Genomic DNA, 15,864 nt, shown 5'->3' with positions numbered 1-15,864 from the left:
CGCCAGCAACACTGGATATCAGAAGGTCCTCATGGACTGCAGACTGTAAACACACAATTGAACAGAAAAGCATTAAGGTTTATATAAGAAAKTCTGCTGTACACACAGAAACATGACACTATAAAATGTTCTCCACAGTCAAGCCCATCTCTAACGCTGATACAAATGTATTATAACAAATTTCCATGTGTTGACTCAATAATTAAGTATAATGTTTTGGTTCGAATGAAATGGGAAACTCAGTCCGTGCAACAAAACAAAAATAACCAAATCAGTCAGCACAGTCAGTTTTGTATTTAACTTCAACAAAATGGTCGTACAGTACTTTTATTGCACAAAACGATACATGACAAGCAGAATAACTTCTCTTTTTACTTTTTCTGTAAATCTGGTACCCTCATTTTGAAAATCATTTCCTCATTATAAAACACCGGCATCAACCTAAAGGGACAAAGTTTGTCACTCTTCATCAGTGAAGCATTTTTACAGACACAATCACACCAACCATCACCATACATCACCATATCATCTACTCCGCCTCATCATACTATAAATCCAATCTCAACAGAATGAACTACAAACWAACTAGTACTACATTACATGTCACTATCCTCTATACATGGGCCGTGTGCATTTTCTGCTGGTGTATCCTGAGGTAGCTCCTCTCTGAAAAGCTCTCCCCGCAGTACATACAGGGGAACGGCCTCTCGCCCGTGTGGACCTTTAGATGCCTCTTCAGTTGGTGCTGGTGGGAGAACCTCTGCTCACACTGGGGACAGCTGTAGGGTTTCTCCAATGTGTGGACCCTCTGGTGTCTCTTCAGGTGACCAGCCTGAGCGAAGCGCATATCACARTGGGTACAGATGAAAGGTCTCTCCCCTGTGTGCATCCTCTGGTGGATCTCCACCTGTTTGGGGAAACTGAAGGCTTTCCCGCAGAACGAACACGAGAAATGCTTCTCTTTGCCACCAGATCTGCTGATAGCGTTACTACTACTGTCATTTGTCAATGGGCTTGTGTAGCCATTTAGTGTTGAGGCARTGGCATTGTCTGAGTTCTGGTTWAACATTAGGAGAGTGTGAGGAGGACGAAGGCCAGGAAGTGTCTGTGTTGTCGCAGGGTCCATGTTCCAGTTGATAGATCCTATAGAAGGCAGGCTGAAGGCAGCATCTGTTAGGGGGTTATCCTGAGGAGTCATCAATCAGTATCTCTGAATCAAAACTATAGGAGCAGGATGGAGCATCAGTAGCTGAGTCTCTGTCTGTTCTCTCCCAACTCACACCGACACCTCCCTGTCCTCGCAGACCAAATCTAGGCCTTGCCCTGGTCTCAGCAAGTCTGTTGTCATGGAGACTAAGTTCGGTTGTTGGTTTGTGTTCYACTGTCTGTTTCTGGTRGRGGTTAACAGTGTTGTTCCCCAGCCCAGAATTAAGGACGCTGTCCCTTCCACTGACCTCCACTATGTCGCCTTTGTTCCTGCCATGCTCAATGACGTTGTCGCCTGGGCCCTTGGCTGCACCCGTCTGGGTATCCAAGATGGCTCCCCAGTCTCCTCTGTTAGCCTCCAGCCAACTACCTGCAGGAAGAGGTTACAAAATAGACTTTACAAACATGGCAGAGAACTCTACATATGGATTTTTTTTTTTTACCTGGTCAAGTTCATACATTATAATGTGTGTGTTTTGTATTTAAACATAAGTTGTATTGATTTAATTTTATGAATGAAGAAAATAAATAAATAATAATAGCCAGGTGCATCACTATTCCCATTGAAGGTTATTACTGTATGTAGGCTATATGTATTTATCCCTTACCTTGCTCCCCATCTTTAGTCCACTCAGCAGATCAATGCTCTCTGGTCCATCTTCTATTGTCTCCTCTTTGACCAGCAGCAGATCAGGCTTCCCATCCTCCATGTCTACTGACTGTAAGAGATACAGAGTGAGAGGATGTTGGATCAAGAAATCTGATATGAGCACCCTGCTATGAAGCACCTTCTGATTGGGTAATGAGGGATTTCTATGAGTACTATGCAAACAGGTCAAWTTATTTGATACTATGCAAACGTGTTAGTTGATTTGATTACTTGACACTCTTTAAGGGTTTGATKATTCAAGGGCATGGTCCCACACCTAAAATGTATCAAGACCTGGGCCCGTATTTACAAAGAGTCTCAGAGTTAAAGTGCTGATCGTCCCCAGCTGTCTATATAGTCTTATTCATTATGATCTAAAAGGAAAAACTGATCCTAGATCAGCACTCCTACTCTGAGAGGCTTTGTGGATACGGGCCCTGACCTAATATCATTCWGACAGTAGTTCACAGTGGGCTCACCTCAGTGAGACTGTGTGTGGTCCTGTGCTGCTCAGCTGGTTCCTCTGTGGGTTCAGGAGGAGGTGTAGTCTGGTTGTCCTCCATGACCATGGTCCCCTCAGGGTTCTCCAGACCCTCCTCACACCCCTCCTCCTTCACCAGCAGCGCCTCTGGACCCTCCTCCTCCTGGAAGAGAGGTGATACAGATTACACAGACATACACTCCCTCAGGTATGTACACACAGATAATAAACACACTTTCAACATGGAGTGTTTACCCATCCCCACTACGTTTGAGTCCTATACTGTAGTTACAGAATTACTTACTTSTTGTTAAACTCATCATGGTGGACATAAATATGATGTGGGTAAAAACAAGTCAGCTATGATAAGTCAAAAGTCATCAGACAAACCTGACTAAACTATTTTGACGTGTACAGTAGGTGTTTGTTAGTGTGTTTGGTATGTGTAGGTATATTTAGTAAATGTATATTGGTTATAAAGCGCTGTTGTGTGTTTGCAGAATAGTGTGAGATCAGATGTGATGTATACTAAAGAGAGTCTCAATGAAAGTCTTAGAATGAAAGTCCCATGTTGTCTTTATTAAACAGAAACAAGTTTTAAATAATCCATATGAAAACCACACATACATCTRTCAACAAAAAATCTGCAACGACACTTTTAATTCATTTTGTCATTAAAAGTGTCATTGGGGGAAAAAATTAAGTAGTTGAATGGAAGTWATGAAACATGCATTTGAGAACATCATATAGCATACAGCAGGGGTCTCCAACCTTTTCTAGCATGAGAGCTACTGAAAAAAATTKAACATGTCGCAAGCTACTCTTTTTCCTAGCTTTCAAATAGGAACGTTCTTCTCTCCCCTGCAACTCTTCCCTGGGTCCTTACTGTATAAGAGAAAGACGTGTTTTCTGTCAATACACCTGGTAAATTCATGGTTAATAAACAACTAGGGGGGCCCTGTAAAATCAGATTTTTTCCCAAAAAATAGTATTTTTGGTCTGCCTGGCAGAATACCKAAAAAATATTCCCCTATAATTGCGCATCTGGCCCTTTATGCATCTAGCGATGGTTCTGTACTGCTGCTGCTCATTTCATGGCAAAGTTAGCAGATAACAAATAATAGATAAACAGTTCATATTTAATTGAAAAGGTTTTGGGGAAACTCAAAAGACAGTTATCACATCAACTGACTACACACATAGTGATAGACAAATGCCTGCACCACACAGACAGACAGAGGCAATATTGCTGAAAATGTATTGGCAGATAGTGTGTTAAATTGGGCTTTTTCATCCAGTGACTAACCAAGGGTGGGATAATGTCAATACAYRGTTGATTAGATAGTAGCTGGGAGCTTGCGGTGTCTGATACTTGTGAGGTTTGTTTATGACATTTTGCGATGGACCACGTGAAAATTGAATGTACTTGCAAAATTTCACAGCAATTATACACATTTTGCGATGGGACGTAGAGAAAATGTTGCGCATTTTTAAAGCAAATTCTCGCCAATTGCCCAGCCCTGGCCTACACAGTACAAACACAATATGTAACAGACTTTTTAGGCTCTATACAGTTGAAATCAGAAGTTTTACATACACCTTGGCCATAATTACATTTAAACTCAGGTTTCACAATTCCTGACATTTAATCCTAGTAAAAAATTCCCCTGTCTTCTAGGTCCGTTAGGATCACCACTTTATTTTAGAATTGTGAAATGTCAGAATAATAGTAGGAGAGGATTTATTTCAGCTTTTATTTCTTTCATCACATTCCCAGTGGTCAGTAGTTTACATACACTCAATTTAGTATTTGGTAGTATTGCCTTTAAATTGTTTAACTTGGCGTCAAACGTTTCGGGTAGCCTTCCACAAGCTTTCCCACAATAAGTTGGGTGAATTTTGGCCCATTCTTCCTGACAGAGCTGGTGTAACTGAGTCAGGTTTGTAGGCCTCCTTGCTCGTACACGCTTTTTTCAGTTCTGCCCACAAATTGTCTATAGGCATTGAGGTCAGGGCTTTGTGATGGCCACTCCAAAACCTTGACTTTGTTGTCCTTAGCCATTTTGCCACAACTTTAGAAGTATGCTTGGGGTCATTCTCCATGATTGGAAACAAGCTTTAACTTTGTGACTGATGTCTTGAAATGTTGCTTCAATATATCTACATATTTTCCTACCTCATGATGCCATCTATTTTGTGAAGTGCACCAGTCCCTCCTGCAGCAAAGCACCCCCACAACATAATGTGCCACCCCCATGCTTTGGAATCGTGTTCTTCAGCTTGCAAGCCCTCGCCCCTTTTCCTTCCAAACATAACGATGGTCATTATGGCCAAACAGTTCTATTTTGTTTCATTCAGACCAGAGGACATGTCTTCAAAAAGTACGACTTTGTCCCCATGTGCAGTTGCAAACCGTTAGTCTGGATTTTTTTATTTGCGGCTTTTGGAGCAGTGGCTTCTTCCTTGCTGAGCGGCCTTTCAAGTTATGTCGATTTGGACTCGTTTTACTGTGGATATAGATACTTTTATACCTGTTTCCTCCAGCATCTTCACAAGGTCCTTTGCTGTTGTTCTGGGATTTATTTGCCACTTTTGCCACAAAAGTACGTTCATCGTCTAGGAGACAGAACGCGTCTCCTCCTCTGAGGCGGCTATTGACGGCTGCGTGGTCCTATGGTGTTTATACTTACGTACTATTGTTTGTACAAGATGAACGTGGTACCTTCAGGCATTTTGGAAATTCCTCCCAAGGATGACCAGACTTGTGGAGGTCTACAATAATTTTCTGAGGGTCTTGGCTGATATCTTTTGATTTTCCCATGATGCCAAGCAAAGAGGCACTGAGTTTGAAGGTAGGCCTTGAAATATACCTCCAATTGACTCAGATGATGTCAATGTAGCATATCAGAAGCTTCTATAGCCATGACATAATTTTTCGGGAATTTTCCAAGCTGTTTTAAAGGCACAGTCAACTTAGTGTTCTGACCCACTTGAATTGTGATACAGTGAATTATAAGTGAAATAATCTGTCTGTAAACAATTGTTGGAAAAATTACTTGTCATGCACAAAGTAGAGTCCTAAACCGACTTGCCAAAAACTATAGTTTTGTTAACAAGAAATTTGTGGAGTGGTTGAAAAACAAGTTATAATGACTCCAACCTAAGTGTATGTAAACTTCCGACTTCAACTGTATATGCCTTTATATATCACACAATGTCTGGATGCAATATTCTACCCAGGAAAATTCAACACTGAAATCTGTTAATCTCGTTATTCAAAATGCATCTGTGGGTCTTTTCTGCTGACAAAAATAAAAATGAATCCTTGTCTTTAGTGAAGGGTTTGATCTCAAGTCAGAAGCTATCAAGTGGAATGGTTATTTTCTATTGAGTGGAATGTTTTTTCTGCTGGTGAATCCTGAGGTAGGTCCTCTCTGAGAACCTATTCTCACAAAGGGGGCAGCTGTAGGGTTTCTCCCCTGTGTGACCCCTCTGGTGCCTCTTCAGGTCACCAGCCTGGGCGAAACGCATGTGACACTGGGTACAGCTGTAGGGTTTTTCCCCTGTGTGGACCATCTGGTGTCTCTTCAGGTGGCCAGCCTGGGTGAAGCGCATATGACACTGAGTACAACTAAAGGGTTTCTCCCCTGTGTGGACCCTCTGGTGGATCTCCACCTTCTGGAGGCAGCTGAATCCTTTGTTACAGAACATGCAGAGGAACCGTTTCTCTTTACTGTTGCCTGATGTGGCTCCCCCTCCCTGAGCCTGGGCTCTAGTCCTGTCGTTTGAGTTCAATACCTGATCGAAAAGGATGCTGTCATGTGAATCGGAAGGCCCCATCGACGTGGACACTGGGTCGCGATCCCCGAGCATGTGTAAAGGGGAGTGGGTAATGACATCRMGATTTGTCTCTAAGCTTTCCCTGTAATCTAAGAAATCTCTGCCCRGTGAGTGTCCGTCTCCTAGGTGACTAGCTGCATTCCATGTGGGAGGAACGTCGCCCTCCACTTTCACAGTCACTTCATCTACGACCAGACCCTCCCCTTTCTTATCTAGGCACCCTTCAGAGTATACACTACTACTGTGCCGGTTCCAGTCCCCTCTTGACAGATCAGTCTGTGTCTCTAAAACCAAGGGCATGATGCCAGGGTCCATCTCTGTAGCGTAAGAACAAGACGGATCATTACCGCCAGTGTCTAACGCATCACCATCCCCAAAGGAATGAACCGTCCTCTGGCGAAATATCGGTAAATACTCTGAGCCAGAAGCAGGAGGACAGCCCAGTTGCTCCAGTCTCTCTGGGTCTGATCTGTGGTCAGATCCTGTGTGTAACAGCCTGTGTGTTACAGTTAAAGTKTTGGTATCTGTCTCTGTCTTGAGGACGGTGTTCAGCGGTCCACTGACCTCCGTGATGCTGCGTCGGGTTCTGGGCTGCACTGGGGCGGTGGTGGGGTCCTGCATGGCTACAGGGGGCACTCCAGCCAATCCAGTCTGAATGTCTCTGCTTTGCCGTGGGTCCTGCTCTCCTTCAGACCTCTCCTGCTTAACCCCAGGACCTGTATCTGCAGACTGACACAAGAAAAGTGGAGGTTATTACCGGTAAATGAGTTGAATTGTATAACAATGTTGTAGGGAGCTTGATGTACATGTAAGCAAGTGATCAGCTGAGGGGAGCCTTTCTGAAATAAACTTGCCACATTTGATGTACTGTAATTTTGATGTAATACTATTACACTAACCTCTATAARGATAACGTGCTGGGTTGAGGTTCCACTCCCCTCATCAACAGTGATTGGTTGGTCATCTCTCCATGTATTGTGTCCRGCTGGCTTCACAAAGCTCCTGTGGCCTCCAGTGAGATGTCCTTCACCTGAGAAAGTGATTGGGGAAACAAACTTCACATCAGAATAGGCAACCAAAATTAATAATTAATGCATGTGTGTTATATTAAACATAGAGGGAGTAAAATGTAGGCAAGCAATAKACATTTCAGAACAACTACTAGTCYAATAAGACATGGGAGAGATGACGAATTTTGMCAAAGAGATTTATTTTGGACTAATACACTTGAAACAAATAGCCAAACTGAAAACTGGAGACATTACTAGTGCCTCCACCGCGATCAAAGGACACAAATAAAAAATGCGTACTGTCTTCTAGGGTGGCTAATGCTACTTCCTGATGTTGCCAGGGGTAGACAGACTCACGTGGTGTGCAACATCCGAAAGTGGTGGTGGAATATTTGCATTAGTACAGTACGCACATTTCGTTCGTGTTTTCCCCACAGAGGAGCCATTAACTCAAGTTAAGAAGGAAACTGAAGCCTTTGCAGCCTGAATGGAAGATGTTTTATGTACCAGCCGGTCCATGGGAGACAAGTGTATTGCTGGCCGAATACATTTAAGATGGACGTAAGATGCCAAACGATGTAAAAGGCCGGTTGGGCTAGGCTATATATGAACGGCGACAGCCCCCGCTGCCTCCGTACCTTTTGCCATTCCTCTGTATCTGTCGAGGATCTTGACACTACTGGGACGACTGGCGAGGGCGCGCTCTCGCACTATTCTCTCTGCGCGCTCACGTGCCACCTTCAGTTCCAATAGCTGTAGCTTCCTCCGCAATCCCCTGTTTTCTTTCTGGCTTTGAGTTATTTCCAAACGAAACACTGCATAGTCGTCGTCTACGACTTTACAGATCTCTGCCACGGCTGCATTCGCTAGNTGTGGGAGGAACGTCGCCCTCCACTTTCACAGTCACTTCATCTACGACCAGACCCTCCCCTTTCTTATCTAGGCACCCTTCAGAGTATACACTACTACTGTGCCGGTTCCAGTCCCCTCTTGACAGATCAGTCTGTGTCTCTAAAACCAAGGGCATGATGCCAGGGTCCATCTCTGTAGCGTAAGAACAAGACGGATCATTACCGCCAGTGTCTAACGCATCACCATCCCCAAAGGAATGAACCGTCCTCTGGCGAAATATCGGTAAATACTCTGAGCCAGAAGCAGGAGGACAGCCCAGTTGCTCCAGTCTCTCTGGGTCTGATCTGTGGTCAGATCCTGTGTGTAACAGCCTGTGTGTTACAGTTAAAGTKTTGGTATCTGTCTCTGTCTTGAGGACGGTGTTCAGCGGTCCACTGACCTCCGTGATGCTGCGTCGGGTTCTGGGCTGCACTGGGGCGGTGGTGGGGTCCTGCATGGCTACAGGGGGCACTCCAGCCAATCCAGTCTGAATGTCTCTGCTTTGCCGTGGGTCCTGCTCTCCTTCAGACCTCTCCTGCTTAACCCCAGGACCTGTATCTGCAGACTGACACAAGAAAAGTGGAGGTTATTACCGGTAAATGAGTTGAATTGTATAACAATGTTGTAGGGAGCTTGATGTACATGTAAGCAAGTGATCAGCTGAGGGGAGCCTTTCTGAAATAAACTTGCCACATTTGATGTACTGTAATTTTGATGTAATACTATTACACTAACCTCTATAARGATAACGTGCTGGGTTGAGGTTCCACTCCCCTCATCAACAGTGATTGGTTGGTCATCTCTCCATGTATTGTGTCCRGCTGGCTTCACAAAGCTCCTGTGGCCTCCAGTGAGATGTCCTTCACCTGAGAAAGTGATTGGGGAAACAAACTTCACATCAGAATAGGCAACCAAAATTAATAATTAATGCATGTGTGTTATATTAAACATAGAGGGAGTAAAATGTAGGCAAGCAATAKACATTTCAGAACAACTACTAGTCYAATAAGACATGGGAGAGATGACGAATTTTGMCAAAGAGATTTATTTTGGACTAATACACTTGAAACAAATAGCCAAACTGAAAACTGGAGACATTACTAGTGCCTCCACCGCGATCAAAGGACACAAATAAAAAATGCGTACTGTCTTCTAGGGTGGCTAATGCTACTTCCTGATGTTGCCAGGGGTAGACAGACTCACGTGGTGTGCAACATCCGAAAGTGGTGGTGGAATATTTGCATTTGTACAGTACGCACATTTCGTTCGTGTTTTCCCCACAGAGGAGCCATTAACTCAAGTTAAGAAGGAAACTGAAGCCTTTGCAGCCTGAATGGAAGATGTTTTATGTACCAGCCGGTCCATGGGAGACAAGTGTATTGCTGGCCGAATACATTTAAGATGGACGTAAGATGCCAAACGATGTAAAAGGCCGGTTGGGCTAGTCTATATATGAACGGCGACAGCCCCCGCTGCCTCGGTCTTCTGCTAAATGTACCTTTTGCCATTCCTCTGTATCTGTCGAGGATCTTGACACTACTGGGACGACTGGCGAGGGCGCGCTCTCGCACTATTCTCTCTGCGCGCTCACGTGCCACCTTCAGTTCCAYTAGCTGTAGCTTCCTCCGCAATCCCCTGTTTTCTTTCTGGCTTTGAGTTATTTCCAAACGAAACACTGCATAGTCGTCGTCTACGACTTTACAGATCTCTGCCACGGCTGCATTCGCTAGAACCTCCATGATGGAGGCTATCTGAGTGTGAAAAACCATACAGTTAACGTTAGCCATTTTTAGCTAACCAGCAGCCAGATAGCACCTATAAACAAAGCCCAAATTAAACACTGCCTGGGGTAATTATGTTAAATGTCTAAATTACAACGCATTTTTCTGGTCACTGTTCACTTCTGTTCTTCTTCTTTAAAGTTTTATGGCCGATTACACCTATTGGTGTATTGCAGCCACCTACTGTACGGGGTCTTCGTCTTTGATATTATAGAGGTCCGAAAACGAATGCTATAGGTGCATGCCGCCACCTACTGTTTTGGCTGTATATCCGCCCAAATAATTAACAAAATACAAATAAACAAGGCAAAACTCAATGTACTCCTTTATTTAGAGTCTGGGGCCTGAGAAGAAGAGCATATTCAGACAGTATTCTTTGCAATGTTTCGGCAATGAATTACTGGAAACACAAAAACCTTTCAGCTCCAGTTTCTTTGACTTTTTGTAGTACAATTAATCATATGTTCAATAAACACCATCAAATCTTCTTCACAATCAGCATATCAGTACAATTAATCATATGTTCGATAAACACACTATTTTAAATTGTATCCATTTTAGAATAAYGCTGTAACGTAACAAAATGTGGAAAATGGGAAGGGGTATGAATACTTTMCAAATGCACTGTATTGGTGGGSTAACCATGAGGTATTCTAATTGAGGAAGGCTAGACCCAGGTCCAGGCCCAGACCTTCTATGAACCCAGTCACGAGGCATTAGATGAGACCCTGAAGGAGAAAATACTTCCTGATAGACTACCACCAGGGGAGTCTCCCACCACTCTCTGTGAAGGCTGKAGCCCAGGGTGACCTGTTCTGTTCATCATGGATACTGTGGTGTTTGTATCATAGGAACAGGAGGGTCTCCCTCTATTAGGCCCTGCTTCATCCCTGCTCTGAGACTGTGAAGAGAAGGGTCTGGGCTGCAGACTGGATCCATGACTGGAGCCTCTGTCTCTCTGATGACCACCAGGACTGAGGTTGTTCAGTCCCCCTGTCCGCTGGTGGTGATCGAGTCTGTCTCTAGTGGGTCGGTGCCAGTTCCGACTCGGGAAGGAAGAGAGATGGCTCCTGATCCAGTGTCCTGATCCGGCGACAGGGTTTGTGACCAGCCACCTCAGAGGTCCAGTCTCTCCCACCAGCAACACCGAATACCAGCAGGTCTTCATGGACTGCAGACTGTAAACACAAATTGTACAGAAATGCATAAAGGTTTATATAAGAAACAATTTTCTSTWCACACAGAAACATGATAATTATAAAATGTTAACCACAGTCAAGCCAATCTCTAAAACTGGYATTCAAGTACCTAACAATATGGAGCCATTGGAGTAAAAAAAAAAGTCCATATGCGTTGATTCAAGAATGAAGTAGACAAAATCTACGCCTCGCCCTAGTCTCAGCCAGTATGTTGTCATGGAGACAAAGTTTGGTTGTTGTTTTGTGTTAAACTGTCAGTTTCTGGTTGTGGTGAAAAGTGTTGTCCCCAGCCCAGATTTGAAGACGCCGTCCTATCCATTGACCTCCACTATGTCACCTCTGGTCCTGGCCTGATCTGTGATGTCGTCCCCTAGGCCCTTGGCTGCACCCATCTGGGTCTTGGAATCCAAGATGGACACGCAGTCTCCTCTGTTAGCCTCCAGCCAACCACCTACAGAAAGAGGATAGAAAATGTGACCCGTTTCYGGAAGCTAGGCGTTTGTCGCATGTCACTACTTCACAGGAGAGGCATTTGAACGTAACAAAATGTTTTTTTATCATAATGCGTTTTTGTGCAGAAATGCCTTCTGGAACATGTAAACTTTCATATGCCTTTATTTGTTATAACAAACTTGTATGCCATCTGTAAATATGAATACAATTGTTAAATTGCGAGCCTAATTGGTTTAGCCACAYAAAGAGACAAGAACCTTCCTGCTAGCCATGACTGGCTAAGATAATGGATGGGTTGGACATGCAGAGAGATGAGCTCGGATTGGTCTGCCATGTAGCKTGCTTCCGTCTATAACATGAGCTTCTCAGTATGTGTAGATAATAATTTCTACCACAGATTTGTGAAATATGTCATGAAGAACTGCAAAAGTGTCGCTACTGCTCTAAACATTGCTGCCCTTAATTTAACATGCGCTATCGACAACGATCAGAGAGAAAGAGTTGTGAAGGTCTACTTTCTGGAGGACGATCGTGCCATGCTGACTCTAGGACTCTTAAAATGAATCAGACAATGAGGAAATCCCWGACTTAGGTAAAAACATTTTCATTTAACCAGACATTGTAGTCTTCCGATGACAGTGATGTGGAAGAAACGGCGATCAACAGTGTTGTTGTCATGGAAGAAGTTGACCAAGTTTTGAAATCAGTGGAATGTCTGGTGGAAGCAGAGTATGATTGCAATTGCGAAGGGAGTCGAAAAGAGGACCCCGAAGGAGGTTGTATAAAACAACTGTCTCTGGATTACATTTCAAACTAAGGCCAACCATGGCATCCATGACAGAGAGGGAGAAGCAGTCATCCATGTATACGGGTAAGAGTCTAGCTACATTTTCATATGTGTTAAACATTTTTCCAGAAAGTTGTTTTCAATGCAAGTTAAAGTGTACTGTTGGCTAGCTAAGATTAGCTGGCTGGCTCGCTAGCTAACGTTACGTGTATTATCTGTGTAGTAATATTATTTGACTCTCAGAAATCCATTTGCATTGCTAGTTATAGCTTAATGTTAGCTAGCTAGCTACCTGTCTAAACAACACACTCCACTATGCAAGTAACCATTTCACTGTACCGTTTACAACTTCTAGGCCACAATAGGTGGTAAGTCAAGTTCATACATTATAATGTGTTTRTGTAACATACGTTGCATTGATTTAACTTTATGAATGATGAAAAAGACAAAATAATAACCAGGCGCATCACTTTACCATTGAAGATTGTGAGAGAAAAATAACAAGATTATGTTATAATWCTGTTTATGCATCGAACAGCTTTGATGAGTACTTTCTCATCTGTGTCTGTGTGAACTGAGAGGAGCCTAAAAACATACAGCTGGCATTCCATAGATAAGATGTGGTGGGTGTAACAGAGAGAGATAGCCTAGAGGAATAGAACAAAACCCTTATTGTGTCTAATCATTCTTGCATCTGGGAAACAGCACCAAAGGCTTTCCACCCCTCCCATGCCGCCGATCGGCATGATCGGCATGGGAGGGGTGGAACCAGCCATGACTAAGCATTCTTAGTGTCAGTTATATAAAAACCGGCATTGTCTGTAAAGGTTAAGCCTCGGCAACACATTTTAGAGTGTGGGGTCGACAGCTTCATTATTGCAATAATTAATCGATATTGAATAAAGATGATTGTTTGAAGAAATGACAGTCTCTCTTAGTATGAATTTCCACGACAAGATCTACTGTATGTAGGCTATATGTATTTCTCCCTTACCGTGCGCTCCCATCTTCAGCAGATCAATGCTCGCTGGTCCATCCTCTATTGTCTCCTCTTTGACTAGCAGCAGATCAGGCTTCCCATTCTCCATCTCTATTGACTGTAAGAGATACAGAGTGAGAGGATGTTGGATTAAGAAATCTGATATGAGCACCCTGCTATGGAGCATCTTCTGGATGGGCAACGAGGGATTGCTGTGAGTACTATGCAAACATATTGGTTGATTTGATTACTTGACACTCTTTATTAATGGTTTTATAATTCAAAAAGTAATGGTCCCACACTTAAGACGAAATTAATRAAGACCTTGGCCGATTTACACAAAGATTCTCAGTGTAAAAGTATTCATTATAATCTAATAGGCAAAACTGTTCCTAGTTCTGCACTCCTACTCAGAGGCTTTGTGAATATTGACCTTCAATTAAACGCAGAGTCTCAAATTTCACCGCCTGTCCCTTTTAATAACAGGACAACAGCACACATTTCAGCAAATAAAAGGCCTGTTTCAAATAAACACGGGGTCTAAATMATATGTTTAATGAATTTACAATGAATTGTTTAGGGACAGTTAAAATAAACACCCTCCTCCCTCATAAAATTAACTCTAAAATGGTTATTAACACCATGAATAACAATAACTGATGCAACCCTGTGTTTGTAAACTTGGATATCGACTTTACCACTTCAGAATGGTTTTGTGGCACAGTCGATGCCACGCAGGGCTAACTCGCTGACCACAACCGACAAACACACTCTCCCTGTCTGTCTCATTACACTATGATCAGAGCCGGCTGCAGATAATGATTAGCTAGGGGGAAGTCAGATTTTCAACATTWTGATGCTATATTCATGATGATATCAAAAATATCCAATTAATTTTGCACCAACAGGTTTCTGTACAAATGCACCACACACAACCAATCAGCAACGCACAATTGAATACCGATTACCGACTTTTAGCGCTTCTCATCATGGTTTGCGCCACAATCAAGTAGAGTARGTCAATCTCGACAAACAAAAAATACATCCATCCCTACTCCGTATCGAAGGCTTGGTTTGACAATCTTTGAACGTCATTAAACTTTTTGGTGTTTTGCAACAGATGTCTCTTTCCATTAATCGAATGGCCATTGTGCAGTTTGGAGTTATATTAGAGTGGAGTGGATGAACATGGGCAGGTAGCCTACAGGGGACTTTTGAAGTAGCCTAATCAGATTAACACATTGTGACTGCAACTCCCAACGGGCTCTGGAGAAGTCAAGGTCGAGTCATGAGTCCTCCGAAACATGACCCGCCTAACCGCGCTTCTTAACACCTGTTTGCTTAACCCAGAAGCCAGCTGCACCATGTGTCGTCGGAGGAAACACTGTTCAACTGACAACCAAAGTCATGTTTCGGAGGACGCYTGACTCGACCTTGCCCTCTCCCGAGCCTGTTGAGAGTTGCAGTAATGAGACAAGTTCGTAATCACAAAATTGAGGAGAAAAATATATATAATAATTAACCTTATTTACATAAGTATTCAGACTCTTTGCTATGAGCCTCGAAATTGAGCTCAGGTGCATCCTGTTTCCATTGATCATCCTTGAGATATTTCTACAACATGATTGGAGTCCACCTGTGGTAAATTCAATTGATTGGACATGATTTGGAAAGGCACACACCTATATACAGTTCCCATCATTCTTAAATGGGAGAAGTTTGGAACCACCAAGACTCTTCCTAGAGCTGTCTAAACTCGTAGGCACTGAAGCTTGTGYTGATCGGTGGCATGTTATATAACCTATCCACAATATTGTAGGCTACAGCTTAGTCGTTAAGGTTGTAAAAGATGTGGAAGTTACTGTCTCACTGACCAAGGCCAATTTCGACTCAGGGTTGGTCACATGACCCACTACAATMACTGTTTTTCTCATTCCAATGATTTGATGATTGACAATCTATAAAATGTTTATTTTGCATGCTCGCGCACATGACGCGGGCAGTGTGGTCCGCATGTATAATTGCGCAAGCGTTGGAAAATAAATTTACACATACATGTTATTCAATCATTGCACCCACACTGCTTGCGCACGTCTGCGTAGCCTCTCCCATATCCTCATTGGTTTTTAGGAGCTTATATCCACGTGGGTGATTTGAAAGGTGAACTGAGGTCCACACTCCAGTCCTGTTGGTGTTGGTACTGCACCTTAAAAAGTTGGTTGCCAACTGCCATATAAAGTCCAAAGAAGATGGAGGAGAGATTACTAGAAACAAACTCTGTTTTCCCTTTTATCTGTGGATTCATTGTCAGAGTAGAGGACCTTGTGCATTTCAGGCAAATTAACAACCCAATGTTTATATCCCAGGACAAATTAGCTAGCAACAGCAAGCTAAATTGCTATAAATGTTTAATGGTTTTCGACCTGCCCCCAAATGAATACAGTTGGTTCAGAGTTCGTTTTGATATTTCAACCTGCGTGTCCTGATAGCGTCTGATGTGGGTGGCCAAAATCAACATGGACGCGAGCGGTGTGGTCAGCATGTAAGACACTGCATTGCAGTGCTAGAGGTGTCACTACAAGGTAGGG

The 15,864-nt window shown here is 43.2% G+C and overlaps 1 protein-coding gene and 1 pseudogene across 1 annotated transcript; both read right to left on the bottom strand.

Annotated features, from left to right (window-relative positions):
* Positions 1 to 363: 363 nt before the first annotated feature.
* LOC111971742 (uncharacterized) lies at positions 364 to 10,137 on the bottom strand (annotated as a pseudogene).
* Positions 5,126 to 8,047, bottom strand: LOC139028596 (uncharacterized). The gene is made up of 3 exons (XM_070446426.1): positions 7,825 to 8,047; positions 7,076 to 7,206; positions 5,126 to 6,905 (listed from the first exon to the last, which is right to left on the bottom strand). Exons 1-3 carry the CDS (start codon positions 7,832 to 7,834, stop codon positions 5,721 to 5,723), a joined length of 1,326 nt encoding a protein of 441 aa, XP_070302527.1. The 5' UTR covers positions 7,835 to 8,047; the 3' UTR covers positions 5,126 to 5,720.
* Positions 10,138 to 15,864: the final 5,727 nt, after the last annotated feature.

This window comes from Salvelinus sp. IW2-2015, linkage group LG13, assembly GCF_002910315.2.
Source record: "Salvelinus sp. IW2-2015 linkage group LG13, ASM291031v2, whole genome shotgun sequence".
Classification (NCBI taxonomy): Eukaryota; Metazoa; Chordata; class Actinopteri; order Salmoniformes; family Salmonidae; genus Salvelinus; species Salvelinus sp. IW2-2015.
This window is presented reverse-complemented; position numbering and strand designations above follow the sequence as displayed.